Source organism: Mustela nigripes, chromosome 4, assembly GCF_022355385.1.
Source record: "Mustela nigripes isolate SB6536 chromosome 4, MUSNIG.SB6536, whole genome shotgun sequence".
Classification (NCBI taxonomy): domain Eukaryota; kingdom Metazoa; phylum Chordata; class Mammalia; order Carnivora; family Mustelidae; genus Mustela; species Mustela nigripes.
Genome location: NC_081560.1, coordinates 106,475,607 through 106,490,079, shown reverse-complemented (window position 1 = coordinate 106,490,079; position 14,473 = coordinate 106,475,607). Strand labels below are relative to the sequence as shown.

The 14,473-nt window shown below is 40.7% G+C and overlaps 1 protein-coding gene across 2 annotated transcripts in view; it reads right to left on the bottom strand.

Moving 5' to 3' along the window:
- The window catches only part of AMPH (amphiphysin), a 255,664-nt gene that overhangs the window by 82,415 nt on the left and 158,776 nt on the right, over positions 1–14,473 (bottom strand). For both annotated transcript variants that reach the window (XM_059397249.1, XM_059397248.1), the window contains exons 6-7: positions 10,248–10,355; positions 7,610–7,695 (exon numbers count right to left, since the gene is read on the bottom strand). In XM_059397249.1, the coding sequence (XP_059253232.1) occupies positions 7,610–7,695; positions 10,248–10,355 (194 nt within the window). The remainder of the gene's footprint in view (positions 1–7,609; positions 7,696–10,247; positions 10,356–14,473) is intronic.

Genomic DNA, 14,473 nt, shown 5'->3' with positions numbered 1-14,473 from the left:
TTCACAACAAAATGAAAAAAGAGGTGAATTCAGGGATGCATGGTCACTGTAGGTATTGAACATTATGATTAAGCAGGACAGATGTCCTTCTCTGTCTGGTTTATTTCACTCAGCATGATACCCTGAAGGGATACCCTAGTAGTTACTCCCAAATGGCATAACCTCCTTTCTTATGACTGAGTAATATCCATTGTGTGTATGTGTATGTGTCTCTATGTATGTATCTGTAGATAGATAGATGGGACGTATAGACAGACAGATAGGTACACATACATATATTAATAAAGAAAATCCTGGCACAGGATGTTCAGGGAACTAGTAACTACCTGGGAGGGTCAGACCAGCAGCCTAGGAGATAAGAGCCCAACGAAGCAGGCAGACCTATGCTCAGGCCAAGGATCTTCCAGATCGCTTGCCGGCCATGCTTGCTTGCAGCCTCTAGCCGTGTCTAAGGCAGGGGCACGGAAAGGACCTGCAGTGGAGGAAACTGACTACAGCAGCAGCTGGATGGGAGGCGAGATGGCAAGTCCTGGGACAACACCGCAGAGGGACTGGCTCACTCTTCTGTTGGCAGGCAAGTCTTCCTAGTGCACCACTTCTCTGGGACTCCCATCAACAGTCATTCCTCAAACATTCCCCCTCATTCGATTACTCAACAAAGGGCTGATTCACTCTAGGTTCATGCCTAGTGGTGGGCTCCAGGGGCTCTGAGAATGACAGTCCAGGTAAAGGAGGACCTGAGCGCAGATTACTGAACACGCGCTCTGTCATTCTGGTGAGTCAAAGAAGCAGACTCCAAGACAGCTTGTGAATGTTAACGTTACCACAAAAGGTCACCTACAATGAAATATCAAAAAAGAGTAGATTTGCACAGAAACAGCTAAGGGCACTGAGAAGACAGGGGAATTAACAGCCTTGTGTCAGCTGTGAATATCTGCTTGAGAGGATAAACTTGGGCTGCCCTGAAAAAGGGTCAGATTTAAATAGAAGGCAAGAGAAGATGTGTGAATGGGAGGGTATAGACTGATGGGGGGTGTAGGTGGATGGGGTGTAGATAGACAGGGTATGATTGGGGGGCAGAGATGGATGCAGGTGTAGATGCATGGTGAGTGTAGACGGCCAGGGAAGTACAGATGGACAGGGGTTATAGACCAGGGGTGCAGAAGGGGAGTGCAGATGGAGGGGTTGTGTAGGGTGTAGTTGACCTTCACTGGTGAGGACTGTTTTTATTTTCAAAATAAAACCCTAATGAAGATCTATGAATTAAGACTTGGTGCACAGCTCTACTCTTTCCTTAGTGTAAGTTTCTTGGATATAAGTGCTGTGTGACAGGCAGACACCATAGAAGCTTTGATGACTAGTGCCAAGCTGTTCCCACCCAGGCTGGATTCTTTGACTCCCTCAGCTCTCAGCATGAGGTTATACAAAACAGTTGTAAATTTGATAGGTGAGAGTTAATACCTTGCTGACTTTTACATTTATATTCCCTTAATTAAAGTTGATACATTTTTCATTTATTTATTAGCCATTTGATTTGCTTCTTTTGCGAGTCATCTATTCATATATTGTGTTTATTTCTTCGTGCTTGTTTTTTTCTTGTTTATTTGTAAGGGAATTACTATTAAACATATTGATCCTTGGACACATTTAGCAAAAACAAGAGTTCCCATTCTTCTGTCTTTAAATTTTATTCTCTGATATATAGTTTATATCAGTATCTGATATGTAGTTTGTATCAATTATTATCATGGCACCTGGGTGGTTCAGTGGGGTAAGCGTTCAACTCTTGATTTCAGCTCAGGTCATGATCTCAGGGCGGTGAGATCGAGCCCTGCGTCTGGCTCCATGCTCACTGGGGAGTCTGCTTGAGATTCTCCCTCTCCCTCTGTCCCTCCCTGTCACCCCTACTCTCATTCTCTCTCTCTAGAAAAGAAAGTATTATTTAGGGAAATAATTGGTGTGGTGCCAGGAATACCTTGTTGAGAATGACTAAACAAATATCAATCAATTTTCTAATATTTTTATGATTTTAGAACTTAAGTCAACTAGCATGTATTTAACTTAGAAAAAAAGTGTTGAATATCTTTGATGCAATTCACCAGATAATGGTTTTCTTCAATTTAAGAAATCAGAGACTCTTTTAAAGTAGGGAATGCCTTTGATTCATTCACTACCAGAGGCACTAATAAGGCACCTGGTCAGAGCAGGCATGCAATAAATATTCCACAAATAAATGAAAGAACTAGTGTGCATTCGTCCCACTGCAAGGGCATATCCTGACTGTACATGGCTACCTTAGCTTGTAGAAAACTGATGTCACCAGCAGGAGGCGTATATCCACCAACAGCAGCAGGCTGTGAGTACAGTGAGGTTTCACTTCACAAGGTCTTCATAAACATGGGGCTCTGAGACTTTCCTATTTCCCTGAAGGACTCCTCTGAGGCATCCTCAGACCCCACCTGGTTAGCCGTCAAGACGACCTCCAATCCTTTATTAAGACAGTGCTTTGTCCTTGGAAACAGTGGAAAGGATTAAGAGCTGAGCTATCACCACCAAGGGGCGAAAGCCAGGTTACTCCCCTGGCAATGCCCTAAAGGAAGTCTGCATAGGTCAGGGTGGGTCACTATTTCCCGTTGAGCCCCCTGCAATGGAGGAAGCATCCTCTGCCGTCCCACACTTACTAGAGGGGTGGCCTGGAATAAGGAAGAAATCTCCCAACCTCCCAGGCCCCACCCTGTTCACAGCGCCCACAGCATGTGTCTCAGGACCTCCCTCTCTCCCCTCCCCTGGGTCCTAACACAAACACAGCAGATCCCCACAATAGGACTCTCCATGCAAATAAGAAACCCCTGGCTCACTGACCTTGTGAGCTCTGGATATTGCCATCCCTCAAACCGAAATGAGAACACTCCCTACTCTCACTTCCTGGACCACAAGATCCTTGATTCATTCACTTCTGTTCCACTTGCTAATTTATTTTTAATTTTTAATCTTTAGCCTTTTCTTCCAGGCTGCTACCCCCTCAGGCTCAGCATCTGGCTTTATCAAGTGTAGGCCTCTCAATGCTGGGGGGCCACTGGGTGGCTGAGCTCCACCAACACCTGGTCTTTATCCCTCACCCTCCACTTGCTCCAGAAATCCTCAGTCCTCCATCATCCCCTATGTGCCGCTGCCACCGTCAACTCTCAAAACAGTAACGGCTATTTTAAAAGGCTTCCCTTGCCCTCTCAACTCCCCTCTGTCTGCTGCCACGACTCCTCAGGTCGATTTTAGTCAAGATCCTACTTCACCAACCACGGTCTCTCCAGCGCCTGCAGTCAGGCTTGTGACCCCGGCCTCAGCTGGAACCTATCTGGAAAATTCCCTTTGCTTCCATGGAAGCAATACACTCTTCCTCTCCGCTGCCTGACCTCCATTTTTTTTGTTTTGTTTTTGTTTTTAAGATTTTATTTATTTGACAGACAGAGATCACAAGTAGGCAGAGAGGCAGACAGAGAGAGAAAGAGAGGAAGCAGGCTCCCTGCTAAGCAGAGAGCCCGATGCGGGATGCAGGGCTTGATCTCAGGACCCTGGGATCATGACCTGAGCCAAAGGCAGAGGCTTAACCCACTGAGCCACCCAGGTGCTCCTGACCTCTGTTTTATAAGTGATTCTCCTGGCACTCCTTCACTGGTAAAAATCTCTCCATTCTTGGCTTTCTAAGGTACTACTCTTCTGGGTCTTCTCCTACATCTGTGATTATTTCCCCTCAGGCTCATCTGCAGGCCCCTCTTCCAGCACATTCCTTAAATACTGCTGCTGTCAGTACTCATTTCACCACAGGAGGGAAGCATAGAAGACATAAAGTGCTACTTCAATCTCAAGGTGAGTAATATGGCTGGGAATAAAACATATGTATTTATAAAATGATTACATGAAATAAATGTTATTTATTGAAAGTCTGCATACAGTCTCACTGTAAGGAGAAGGCCTACATCAGACATCAGGACTAACAGGAGGTAACATAGAAGTCTATTTAAGGGCCAGCTTTAGGATTTATAAACCTTACAGTATCAGGCAAAGTGTTTAACCAGTATCATCCCTGGCCTCCTCATTTGTAAGATGAGGGTATACAGGTAATTGTGATCACTAGAGATTATGCATGCAAAGTGCATAAAATGATACCTGAAAATAGACAGTATTCAATAATAAATGAGCTCTTTGTCTACGCATAAACACACACAATACACACAATACAGTCAAAAAATACAATATATATATAAAGGCCTAAATAAAATTAACAAATCAGGAAACAAAAGTGTTGGTGAGGATATGGAGGGTCCTCAAAAAGATAAAAATAGAGCTACCCTACAACCCAGTAAAAGATGGTATTTATCCAAAAGATGCAAATATAGTGATCCAAAGGGACACCAGTACCCCAATGTTTCTAGCAGCAATGTCCACGATAGCCAAACAATGGAAAGAACCCAGAGGTCCATCAACAGATGAAAGAATAAAGATGTAACACACACACACACACACGATGGAATATTACTCAGTCATCAAAATACCCTGAAATTTTACCATTTGCAATGATGTGGATAGAGCTAGAGGGTATTATGCTAAATGAAATAAATCAGAGAACGATTTCCCACATATGCAGAATTTAAGAAGCAAAACAGGATCAAAGGGTAAGGGAGGGAAAAATAAAATAAGACAAAATATGAGAGGGAAACAAACCATAAGAGACTCTCAACTCTAGAAAACTGCGGGTTGCTGGAGGGGAAGAGGTGGGGGAATGGGGTTACTGGGTGATCAGTATGAAAGCGGGCATGAGATGTGATGAGCACTGGGTGTTATATGTAACTGATGAAATCACTGAACTCTACCTCTGAAACTAATAATATACTATATGTTAATTAACTGAATTTAAATAAAACCCCCCAAAATTTTGAAACGGCCTAAACTAGGCTTTCATCAAAAGGCAGGACCTGATCGACATACAAAGGAGTGAGCCTTGAATGTGGGAATAAGTCAGTGGATTATAAAGCACCGAAACATTGAGATTGCATTTGGCTAGATGAGGAGAAAGATTTCACTCCAAATTTATCCTTCAAATATTCCCATTGTGTTTAAGTTCTTACAAAGTCTTTCATATTACAAGATACTCTGACAGATTCTTACACTGAATTACCAAATACTATCTGGGGAAGATACATAAACCCCAATGGCATCAATCATTGCTGGTTTTGAATGCTTACAGAGAACATTAGGAAAAGAAATTCTTTACACACCCAATACATATTAAGGCAAATAACAACTGTGTTCTGGCAATTTTGGCCATTTACCCAGAAGTATTATTTCATAATTGGAAGTGTTGAGTATTGTGGTACCTTAGCTCTTGCAAAATCAGTTTAAAAAGCAATTGAGTAAGTAATTACATTTGAGACCACAAAAATTCCTTTAGAGGGGGAATGAACAGAGTAACTATTTAAATTGTATGCAAATGACAACAACTTGTGTTTGGGATGGGATATCTGTGGGGGAAGATAATAAGCTCTGGGGAACTACCAGCTGACTTGATGAGTGTCCTTAATGAGGACGAAGACATGGATGCCAAAGACAGATATAAAGATCTTAGTATTGCTTAAAATATGAGTGTCAAATACATTTCTTTTCTTAAACGATTCTATTTAACAGAGAGAGGGAGAGAGAGAAGCAGGCTTCCTACTGAGCAGGGAACCTGATGTGGACCTCGATCCCAGGACTCTGGGGTCATGACCTGAGCTGAAGGCAGAAGGCAGATGCTTAGAGAGTGAGCCACCCAGGCACCCGTAAAATAGATTTCTTAAAAAAATATAATTTTATATAATTTGTGATTTTAAAAAGGCATGACTACTTCAATTAAAATTATGAATAGGTATTTGCTTCATCTGTATCCCTAGAGGTTTTATATGTTCAGGCTCCTCAAAATCCTCTTTGGGCACACACAGTAGGATCCTCAGCAGACCACAAAGATTGGTCAAGGTAGAGCTTCTGAATGACAAGGTGGACAGAATGAGGTCAAAGACACAAATGTGAGGACAAGACCACCATCATTGGGCGCCTGGGTGGCTCAGTGGGTTAAGCCGCTGCCTTCGGCTCAGGTCATGATCTCAGAGTTCTGGGATCGAGTCCCGCATCGGGCTCTCTGCTCAGCAGAGAGCCTGCTTCCCTCTCTCTCTCTCTCTGGCTGCCTCTCTGTCTACTTGTGATTTCTCTCTGTCAAATTAATAAATAAAATCTTTAAAAAAAAAGAAAAAGACCACCATCATTACCCACAGAGAGAGTAAGGACAGTGGCAGTGAGAACAGGGAGAGAGAGACCAATCCAGAAGACCACAGAGAAAAAGGATGGATTGACTCCTTTGATGGTCCTCTGGTTTTCTATAGTTTCTGACTCCACAGTTTGTAGTCTGGGAGCCCAGGAACGATAGTACCACAGAGAGAAATACAGATTTTGAAAGGATGAGTAAATTCTGATGAGCGATGAGCTAATTTCACACATGTTAAAATTCGGGTTATGGCTGAACATTGAAGTGGTCATGCCCTACAGGCTGACTTTATCAGGAACTGACCAGAATTTCCTCCAGATATTTCAGTAGTTCAAAAATAAACATGGAGTGCCTACTCCAGGCAAAAAATTGAGGCAAACTCAATTTTTTGGATAAACTCCACTGTAGACCCTCAAAATGCTGACAATTTAGAGGCTAAGTAGGAACTCCAGATTATCTATGGAGGAAGGCTTTAAGGGATGCCAATCTGGTTGGAAGCTGGGCTAGATGGTTTGCCTTACAGCAGGGTTGCACAGAGAACACGATTCTGTTTATTTGGCAGGGGAGTATGAGTCACTGATGTAAATTGAGATTGGTCAAGGTAGAGCTTCTGAATGACAAGGTGGACAGGATGAGGTCAAAGACACAAATGTGAGGACAAGACCACTATCATTACCCACAGAGAGAGTAACGTGGGTTGGACCCACTTTATCCAACAACTTCTTGGTTCTACCACTGAGTGGGAAAAAGAAGACAAAGGATGGGCAATGCACTTAATGCCACAGGAAATGAAGAGTACCCATAATAAAAAGAATATTTAGCCCTTCAAACAGGAATGAAGTTCAGGTTAAAAGGTCAGAACTGAAAGCAGAGGTTTGATATCAACATTGAAAGACCAGATGACCTCTCGGAATAAATGGAATCCTGCCAAGAGCTAAAATGTATCCTTGTAAATTTGAAAGTTAAGGGCTGTTCTCCACATGCCTCTGAATTGAGATCTGGGGCCCCATTTGAGAAATAGATCAAGGTCTAAAACTTTGCGGTCAATAGAATAGCTGCTAGCCTCACGTTGTTATTTAAATTTAAATGAATCAAAACAAAATAAATCTAAAATGCAGTTCCTCCACCATACTAGCCATAGTCCAAGTGTTCAACAGCCTACCATATGTGGCAAGTAGCTATTGCCTAAAATTACAAAAACTGAACACTTCTACTGGATGACCTTTAGCATCCCAAGCAATAAAGACAAGAGAAGGGATTTCCCTGTTCTTGATTTTTTAAAAGGGATGTGAACCCCCTGGATAGATGCAACGTTACCTTGACCATAATGATGGTAACTCTTCTTGTAAGTCAACGTTAAACTCCTCAAATACTTTCTGTGCTTTCTGAAATTCCTCTTCTGCCTAGAAGACACATAACAAGTGTTTATGCTAAAAAATGTCATTGAAACGCAAGCCATTTCTATATACAACAACAGCATTTAACATAACATGGGAACAGCATAATTTTTGACTCAGTTGGTCAGGCATCTGACTCTTGATTTAGGCTTTGGTCATGATTTCAGGGTAAATCTGAGTCCCCCATCAGGCTCCAGGCTGGGTATGAAACCTACTTAAGATTCTTTCTCTCCCTTTCCCTCTACCCATGCCCCCCACTCACAAGCACATGCATATTCCTCTCAAAAACAAACCAAAAAACAAATAAAATTTGCATAATTTTTCTCAGTAACAGTGAAATAGTAAGTCATTTTTTTTTTTAAGATTTATTTATTTATTTGACAGACAGAGATCACAAGAAGGCAGGAAGGCAGACAGAGAGGAAGGAAAGCAGGCTTCTGCTGAGCAGAGAGCCCAATGCGGGGCTTGGTCCCAGGACCCTGAGATCATGACCTGAGCTGAAGGCAGAGGCTTTAACCCACTGAGCCACCCAGGCACCTCAAAAGAGTAAGTCTTATTAAGACATAAAAACTGACTTGATTACAGGGGTTGCTTTTGTAGCCTGGCAGTTTGACTGCAAAAATATAACTGCCTGTCCCACACACCACTCTGTTCTGGATACCGGACATGGATACTTCCCAAAGGACTTCCCCATCTAGTGAGAAATCTAAATAATTACATCACAAAATAGCACTTACAAACTATTGCAGAGCATGCTACTGGGGAAGACGGTACAGAAACAGAGGGTTCCATAGGAAAAGTAATATTCTAAAAGAATCTTGAAGAATCATCAAATGTTCCCTTTGAAGAAGCGGGGGTGGGGGGGTGCTACAATGCATAAAGGTGGCATTTCCTGGGTTAGAATCCTAGCTTACTAATGGTGTCAATTTGTGAAATGGTTTTAACGTTCTTCATCTCTGAGGCCTCACTGATAAAATGGAGATGGTAATGCCCACTTCACAGGTGTCATGAGTATTAAGAAGCAATGGCACAGATGAGAGGGTGCCTGCCACCTAAGGTGTCTTATGCAAAGGGCAGATCTCATCGTGGCTGCTCAGAAACGGATGTGTGGGTCAGGAGAGCTTTCGTTCAGGGTGTGGGTATGAAAGGAGGAGCAGAGGGGAAGGAAAATTCAAAAGCTGATTAGGATGAACAGGTGAGTCATGACCAAGTTGTGCGGGTCTCATATGCACACTAAGAAATTTAGATTTGTTTTTTACAGGCTATCTGAGCCATTAAAAGACAAGCAGTGGAGAAACATATCTAGATATGTGATATAGAAATACTATTCAAACAGCTGTGTGTAGGCAGATAGAAGGAGGCAAGACTGGAAGCAAAGGGAATAGTTAGCAGGTGTTGGTTGGCATCTGTAAGTGACTGGTTTACATAGTAAAAGCTACTGAAATGAGTTTTCTAAAAGAAAACGAATGTTCTATAAGCCCAGCACATATCTGCACTCTCTGGCAACCATAGATTATGTCTTAGAATTTTAAATTTGGTTTTCTATCTGAATCTGCCTTTTTTTTTTTTAATTAAGACTTTATTTATTTATTTATTTGACAGGGGGGAAATCACAAGCAGGCAGAGAGGCAGGCACAGAGAGAGAAGAGGAAGCAGGCTCCCCACCAAGCAGAGAGCCCAACGCAGGACTCGATCCCAGGACCCTGAGATCATGACCTGAGCCGAAAACAGAGGCCAAACCCACTGAGCCACCCAGGCGCCCCCTGAATCTGCCTTTTAACTTCAAATATGGACCTTAAACACAGAAAGAAGTGGAGGAACGAATTACTTTCGCTGAGCCTGCAGTATTGCTGGGGCCAAGGTTGACTCTGACCAAAATGTGTGAGTCAGTGTCAGCCATGTGAACTCTAAAATCACATGAAAAACCTCATAAAAAATTAGGGAAAGCAGCCCACAACTACCATGTATCAGCTTAAATTCTGTCCTAATTCCACTCTCCTTTAAAAAGGAAATAACAGGTATACCTTGTTTTGCTATGCTTTTTTTCACTGTGCTTTATTGACACTGAATATTTTTACAGACTGAGGGTTTGCGGCAACCCTGCACCAAGCAAACCTATAGGTAACATTTTTCTAGCAGCATTTGCTTATCTCATGTCTCTGTCTCACATTCACGTAATTCTTGCAGTATTTAAGCATTTTCATTATTATTATATTTGCTATAATCTATGATCAGTGATTTTGACTTGCTGAAAGCAAGTTATAAAATTATAGCAAATTATAAAATTTTTAGCAATAAAGTGTTTCTAATAAAAATGTTGTATTTTTAAATCCAATGCTATTACACACTTGATAGACTATGGTATAGCGTCAACATAACTTTCGGATATACTGGGTAACTAAAAAATTCATTTGATGGCTTTATTACAATATTTGTTTTATTGTCATGCTTGGGAACTGAACCCAAAATATCTCTGAGTTTTCCTTAATTTTAAAAAGCAAAGTCGTTATACATTATATAATATGGAGAGTGGTGTCAGCAGTTGGATCAATTCTTACCTTCGAGATTCGACTTTCATCCTTCCTCTTGGAGCTCTGCAAAGCTTCCAGGTGGTGGCGGGCACTATCATAGTCCACCAGCTTCCTGCTGCGTTTTGCGATGCGATTCTGTTGACAAGGAAATGCATGCATGATTATAGATTCTTTTTTTGATTACTAAAATGGTTCCATTGTGCAGAGCAACAGAGGATCTTGACCGGACCCTGAAAGTGAACCAGAATTTCAGTCAACGAGTGATACCTGGAAATCACACTACCACCTCCAATTCTCTCCTTAAAAACCATCAGGTAAATAGCTTTCCTTCTGAAAATAATTAGGCTGATTATGAACAGTGAAAGGCAGAATTTGCAGTCAAGATCAGAAATATTCCAGAACTGGTTAAGGGAAGCAATACAATATTTTACCCTCAATTCTAAGTCTTTCGATGTTCCATTCTGAATATCATGGAAGACTCTAGTAGGATTTGGTTTTAGAACTCTAATAACATTCATACCAACAGAAGTTCTATAACGTAAATTTACTTCCTAAAAAAATCCTTTTTCTTAGTCATGGTCCTCAATCCTTCTGTTCATTAGAATCACCTGAGGAGCCATAAAAACACATGCATCCTTAGAGACTCCACTTCCGTTTAGGATATAGACAGCTACAACAAATGTGACTCTCACACAGACAAGAAAAAGTTTGGATAATCTATAAAAGGATAACTCCTTTTGATTCCATCAGAGACCCAAGGGTCACAAGGCAGCAAAATAATCTTAAGTCTTCTATTTGGGAAGAAGAACCAAGTCCCCCAAGGAGAGACAAGACAACAAATCATTTGTACCAACAAATCAAAATACAGGTAGAAGTTGTGGACATGAAGACGTCAGCCAACATTTTAACAAAATGGTAGAGGGTGGTTAATGTATCCCTGTGGGAAGCTGGGTAGCCAAGATACAAGGGCAAATTGCACTTAAGGGTAAGCTCTTCCCTTCAGCCTCCAATGGATGCTGTAAAAATTCTTGGGAAGAAGATATACTTTAGCAGTACAGGTGAGAATGAAGTGAGCTATAGGTGTTACAGGGTGGGCACTAGGGTGTGCCCATTTCATACATCTTTTTCTCTTACAAGGCAAAAGCTGTAAGTTGCTTAAGGAGGGAGCCCACAGACAACAGGCAAAGATATACTGCTTGATGGAGAGGAATAGAAGCAAAACCAATCTGGCCCTGCAAAAGGCTTAGGAAACCCTTCCGGCCCCTATGATATATGTAAAGATCAATTTTACACAAGGAAGGGTAGAATAAAAGTTCCCAAGAGCTAATACCAGCAGATTACTTAGGCCAGCCCCTGACAAGGGTGGTCCAATTCCACCTCGGGCAAAGACACTTGAGAATCACTACAACAAGCCCCTCCCCTAGAAGATCAGCAAGAAATCCAGCCAGGAACAAGCTCACCTATCAAGGACAACAGCGGAATTCCAGAAGGGAAAGCAAAGCATGGAATTCATGGTTTTCTTCGCATGATTCTTTAGTCTTGCAAAGTTAATTAAATTCTTCAACTTTTTTCTTATTCTAATTTTTTTAACTTTTACTCATTCTTTTTTAACATTTTTTAACTAGTTTATCTTAACAACACCTTTCTTAAAAAAATCTTTTTGAGACACCTGGGTGGCTCAGTTGGTTAAGCAGCTGCCTTCGGCTCAGGTCATGATCCCAGCGTCCTGGGATTGAGTCCCACATCGGGATCCTTGCTCCGCAGGGAGCCTGCTTCTCCCTCTGACTCTTGCCTTCCACTCTGTCTGCCTGTGCTCGCTCTCGCTCGCTCTCTCTGACAAATAAATAAATAAAATCTTAAAAAAAAAATCTTTTTGAACCTTTATTATTATAGTCATATTTTATCCTTCATTATATCTAACTTTATCTTTTGTATACACATAGGGTTTTTTCAAAAAATTTTGTGATACAACTTCTTCTAATAAATCAAATATACTCTAAATCTGACACATGGTTTGCTCTAGTCTCCAGACTGAGCAAATTCTCTCCATTTTCTTTTACTTTCTTTTCCCAACCACCTTATCTTATCAACTCCTTTTTTAGAATTTTTTAAGTGCTCGCTTCGGCAGCACATATACTAGAATTTTTTAAAATTTTCATCTTTACAGTCATACTCCATCCCTTCATCATGTTAACCCTTATATTTGTGTGTGTGTGTGTGTATACATTTTCTTTTTTGTTCTTTAAAATTATGGAAGGTAGTTTCTACTAAGAGACCAAAATACTCCCCAAATCAAGTGGGTGGCTCTGTCCTATTCACCAGTCTAATACATATATTTTCTTTTTCTTTTTCTTTTTTTCCAATTTTTTTTAACTTCTTTCTATGCCCTTTCTTCTTCTCCCCATGATTTGGGTCTCTTCTAATTTGGTTAACGCATATTTTTCTGCGGTAATTGCCACCCTTTTAGTATTTTATTCTCTCCTTCATATATTCTTACTTGGATAAAATGACAAGGCAGAAAAACTCACCACAAAAAAAAAAGAACAAGAGGCAGTACTGAAGGCTGGGACCTAATCAATACGAACAGTGATAATATGTCAGAACTGGAGTTCAGAATGATGATTCCAAGGTGCTAGTTGGGCTAGAAAAAGGGATGGAAGATATTAGAGAAACCCTGTCTGGAGAAATAAAAGAAATAAAATCTAAGCAATCTTAAATCAAAATAAGCTATTAATGAGGTACAATAAAAAATGGAGAATCTTACAGCTATGATAAATGACGCCAAAGAGAGAATTAGTGATACAGAAGAACAAATGACAGAGAATAAAGAAGCTGAGCAAAAGAGAGACAAACAACTATGGACCACGAGGGGAGAATTGGAGAGATAAATAATACCATAAGACAAAACAATATCAGAATAACTGAGATTCCAGAAAAAGAAAGACAGAGGGAGGCAGAAGGTACACTGGAGCAAATTATTATAGAGAATTTCCTAATATGGCAAAGGGAACAAGCATCAAAATCCAGGGTGCACAGAGAAACCCCCTCAAAATCAGTAAGAATAGGTCCACACCTCATCATCTCAGAGTAAAACTTACAAGTCTTAGTGACAAAGAGAAAATTCTGAAATCTACCCGGCACAAGAAGTCTGTATCATACAATAGTAAAAATATTAGACTGGCAGCAGATTTATCCACAGAGACCTTGTAGGCCAGAGAGAACTGGCATGATATATTCAGAGCACTAAATGAGAAAAACATGCAGCCAAGAATACTATATATTCAGCTAGGTTATCATTGAAAATAGAGGGAGAGATAAAAACCTTATAGGACAAACAAAAACTAAAAGAGTTTGTAAACACCAAACCAGCACTACAGAAAACATTGAAAGGGGTCTTCTAAAGAAAGAGAGAGCCTAAGAGTAGTAGACCAGAAAGGAAGAGAGACAATATACAGTAACAGTCATCTACAGGCAATACAATGACACTAAATTCGTATCTCTCAATAGTTACCCTGAATATAAATGTGCTAAATGCCCCAATCAAAAGACACAGGGTATCAGAATGGATAAAAAGACAAAAACCCATCAATATGCTGTCTACCAGAAACTCATTTTAGACCCAAAGACAACTCCATATTTAAAGTGAGGGGGTGGGAAACAATTTACCATGCTAATGGACATCAAAAGAATGCTGGGGTGGCAATCCTTATATCAAATAAATTAAAACTTAAGCCAAAGACTATAATAAAAGATGAGGAAGGACACTATATCATACTCAAAGGGTCTGTCCAACAAGAAGATCTAACAATTATAAATATCTATGCTGCTAACATGGAAGCAGCCAACTACATAAAGCAATTAATAACAAAATCAAAGAAACACATGGACAATAATACAATAATAGGAGGGAACTTTAACACTCCCCTCACTGAAATGGACAGATCATACAAGCAAAAGTCAACAAGGAAATAAAGGCCCCAAATGACACACTGAACCAGAGGGGACATCACCGATCTATTCAGAAGCAACAGAATACACATTCTTCTCTAGTGCACATGGAACATTCTCCAGAATAGATCACATCCTGGGTCACAAATCATGTCTGAACTGGTACCAGAAGATTGGGATCATTCCCTGCATATTTTCAGACACAATGCTCTGAAGCTAGAACTCAGAGCATTTGGAATGAAACTAAATTCATGGAGGCTAAAGAGCATCCTACTAAAGAATGGATAGGTCAACCAGGAAAGTAA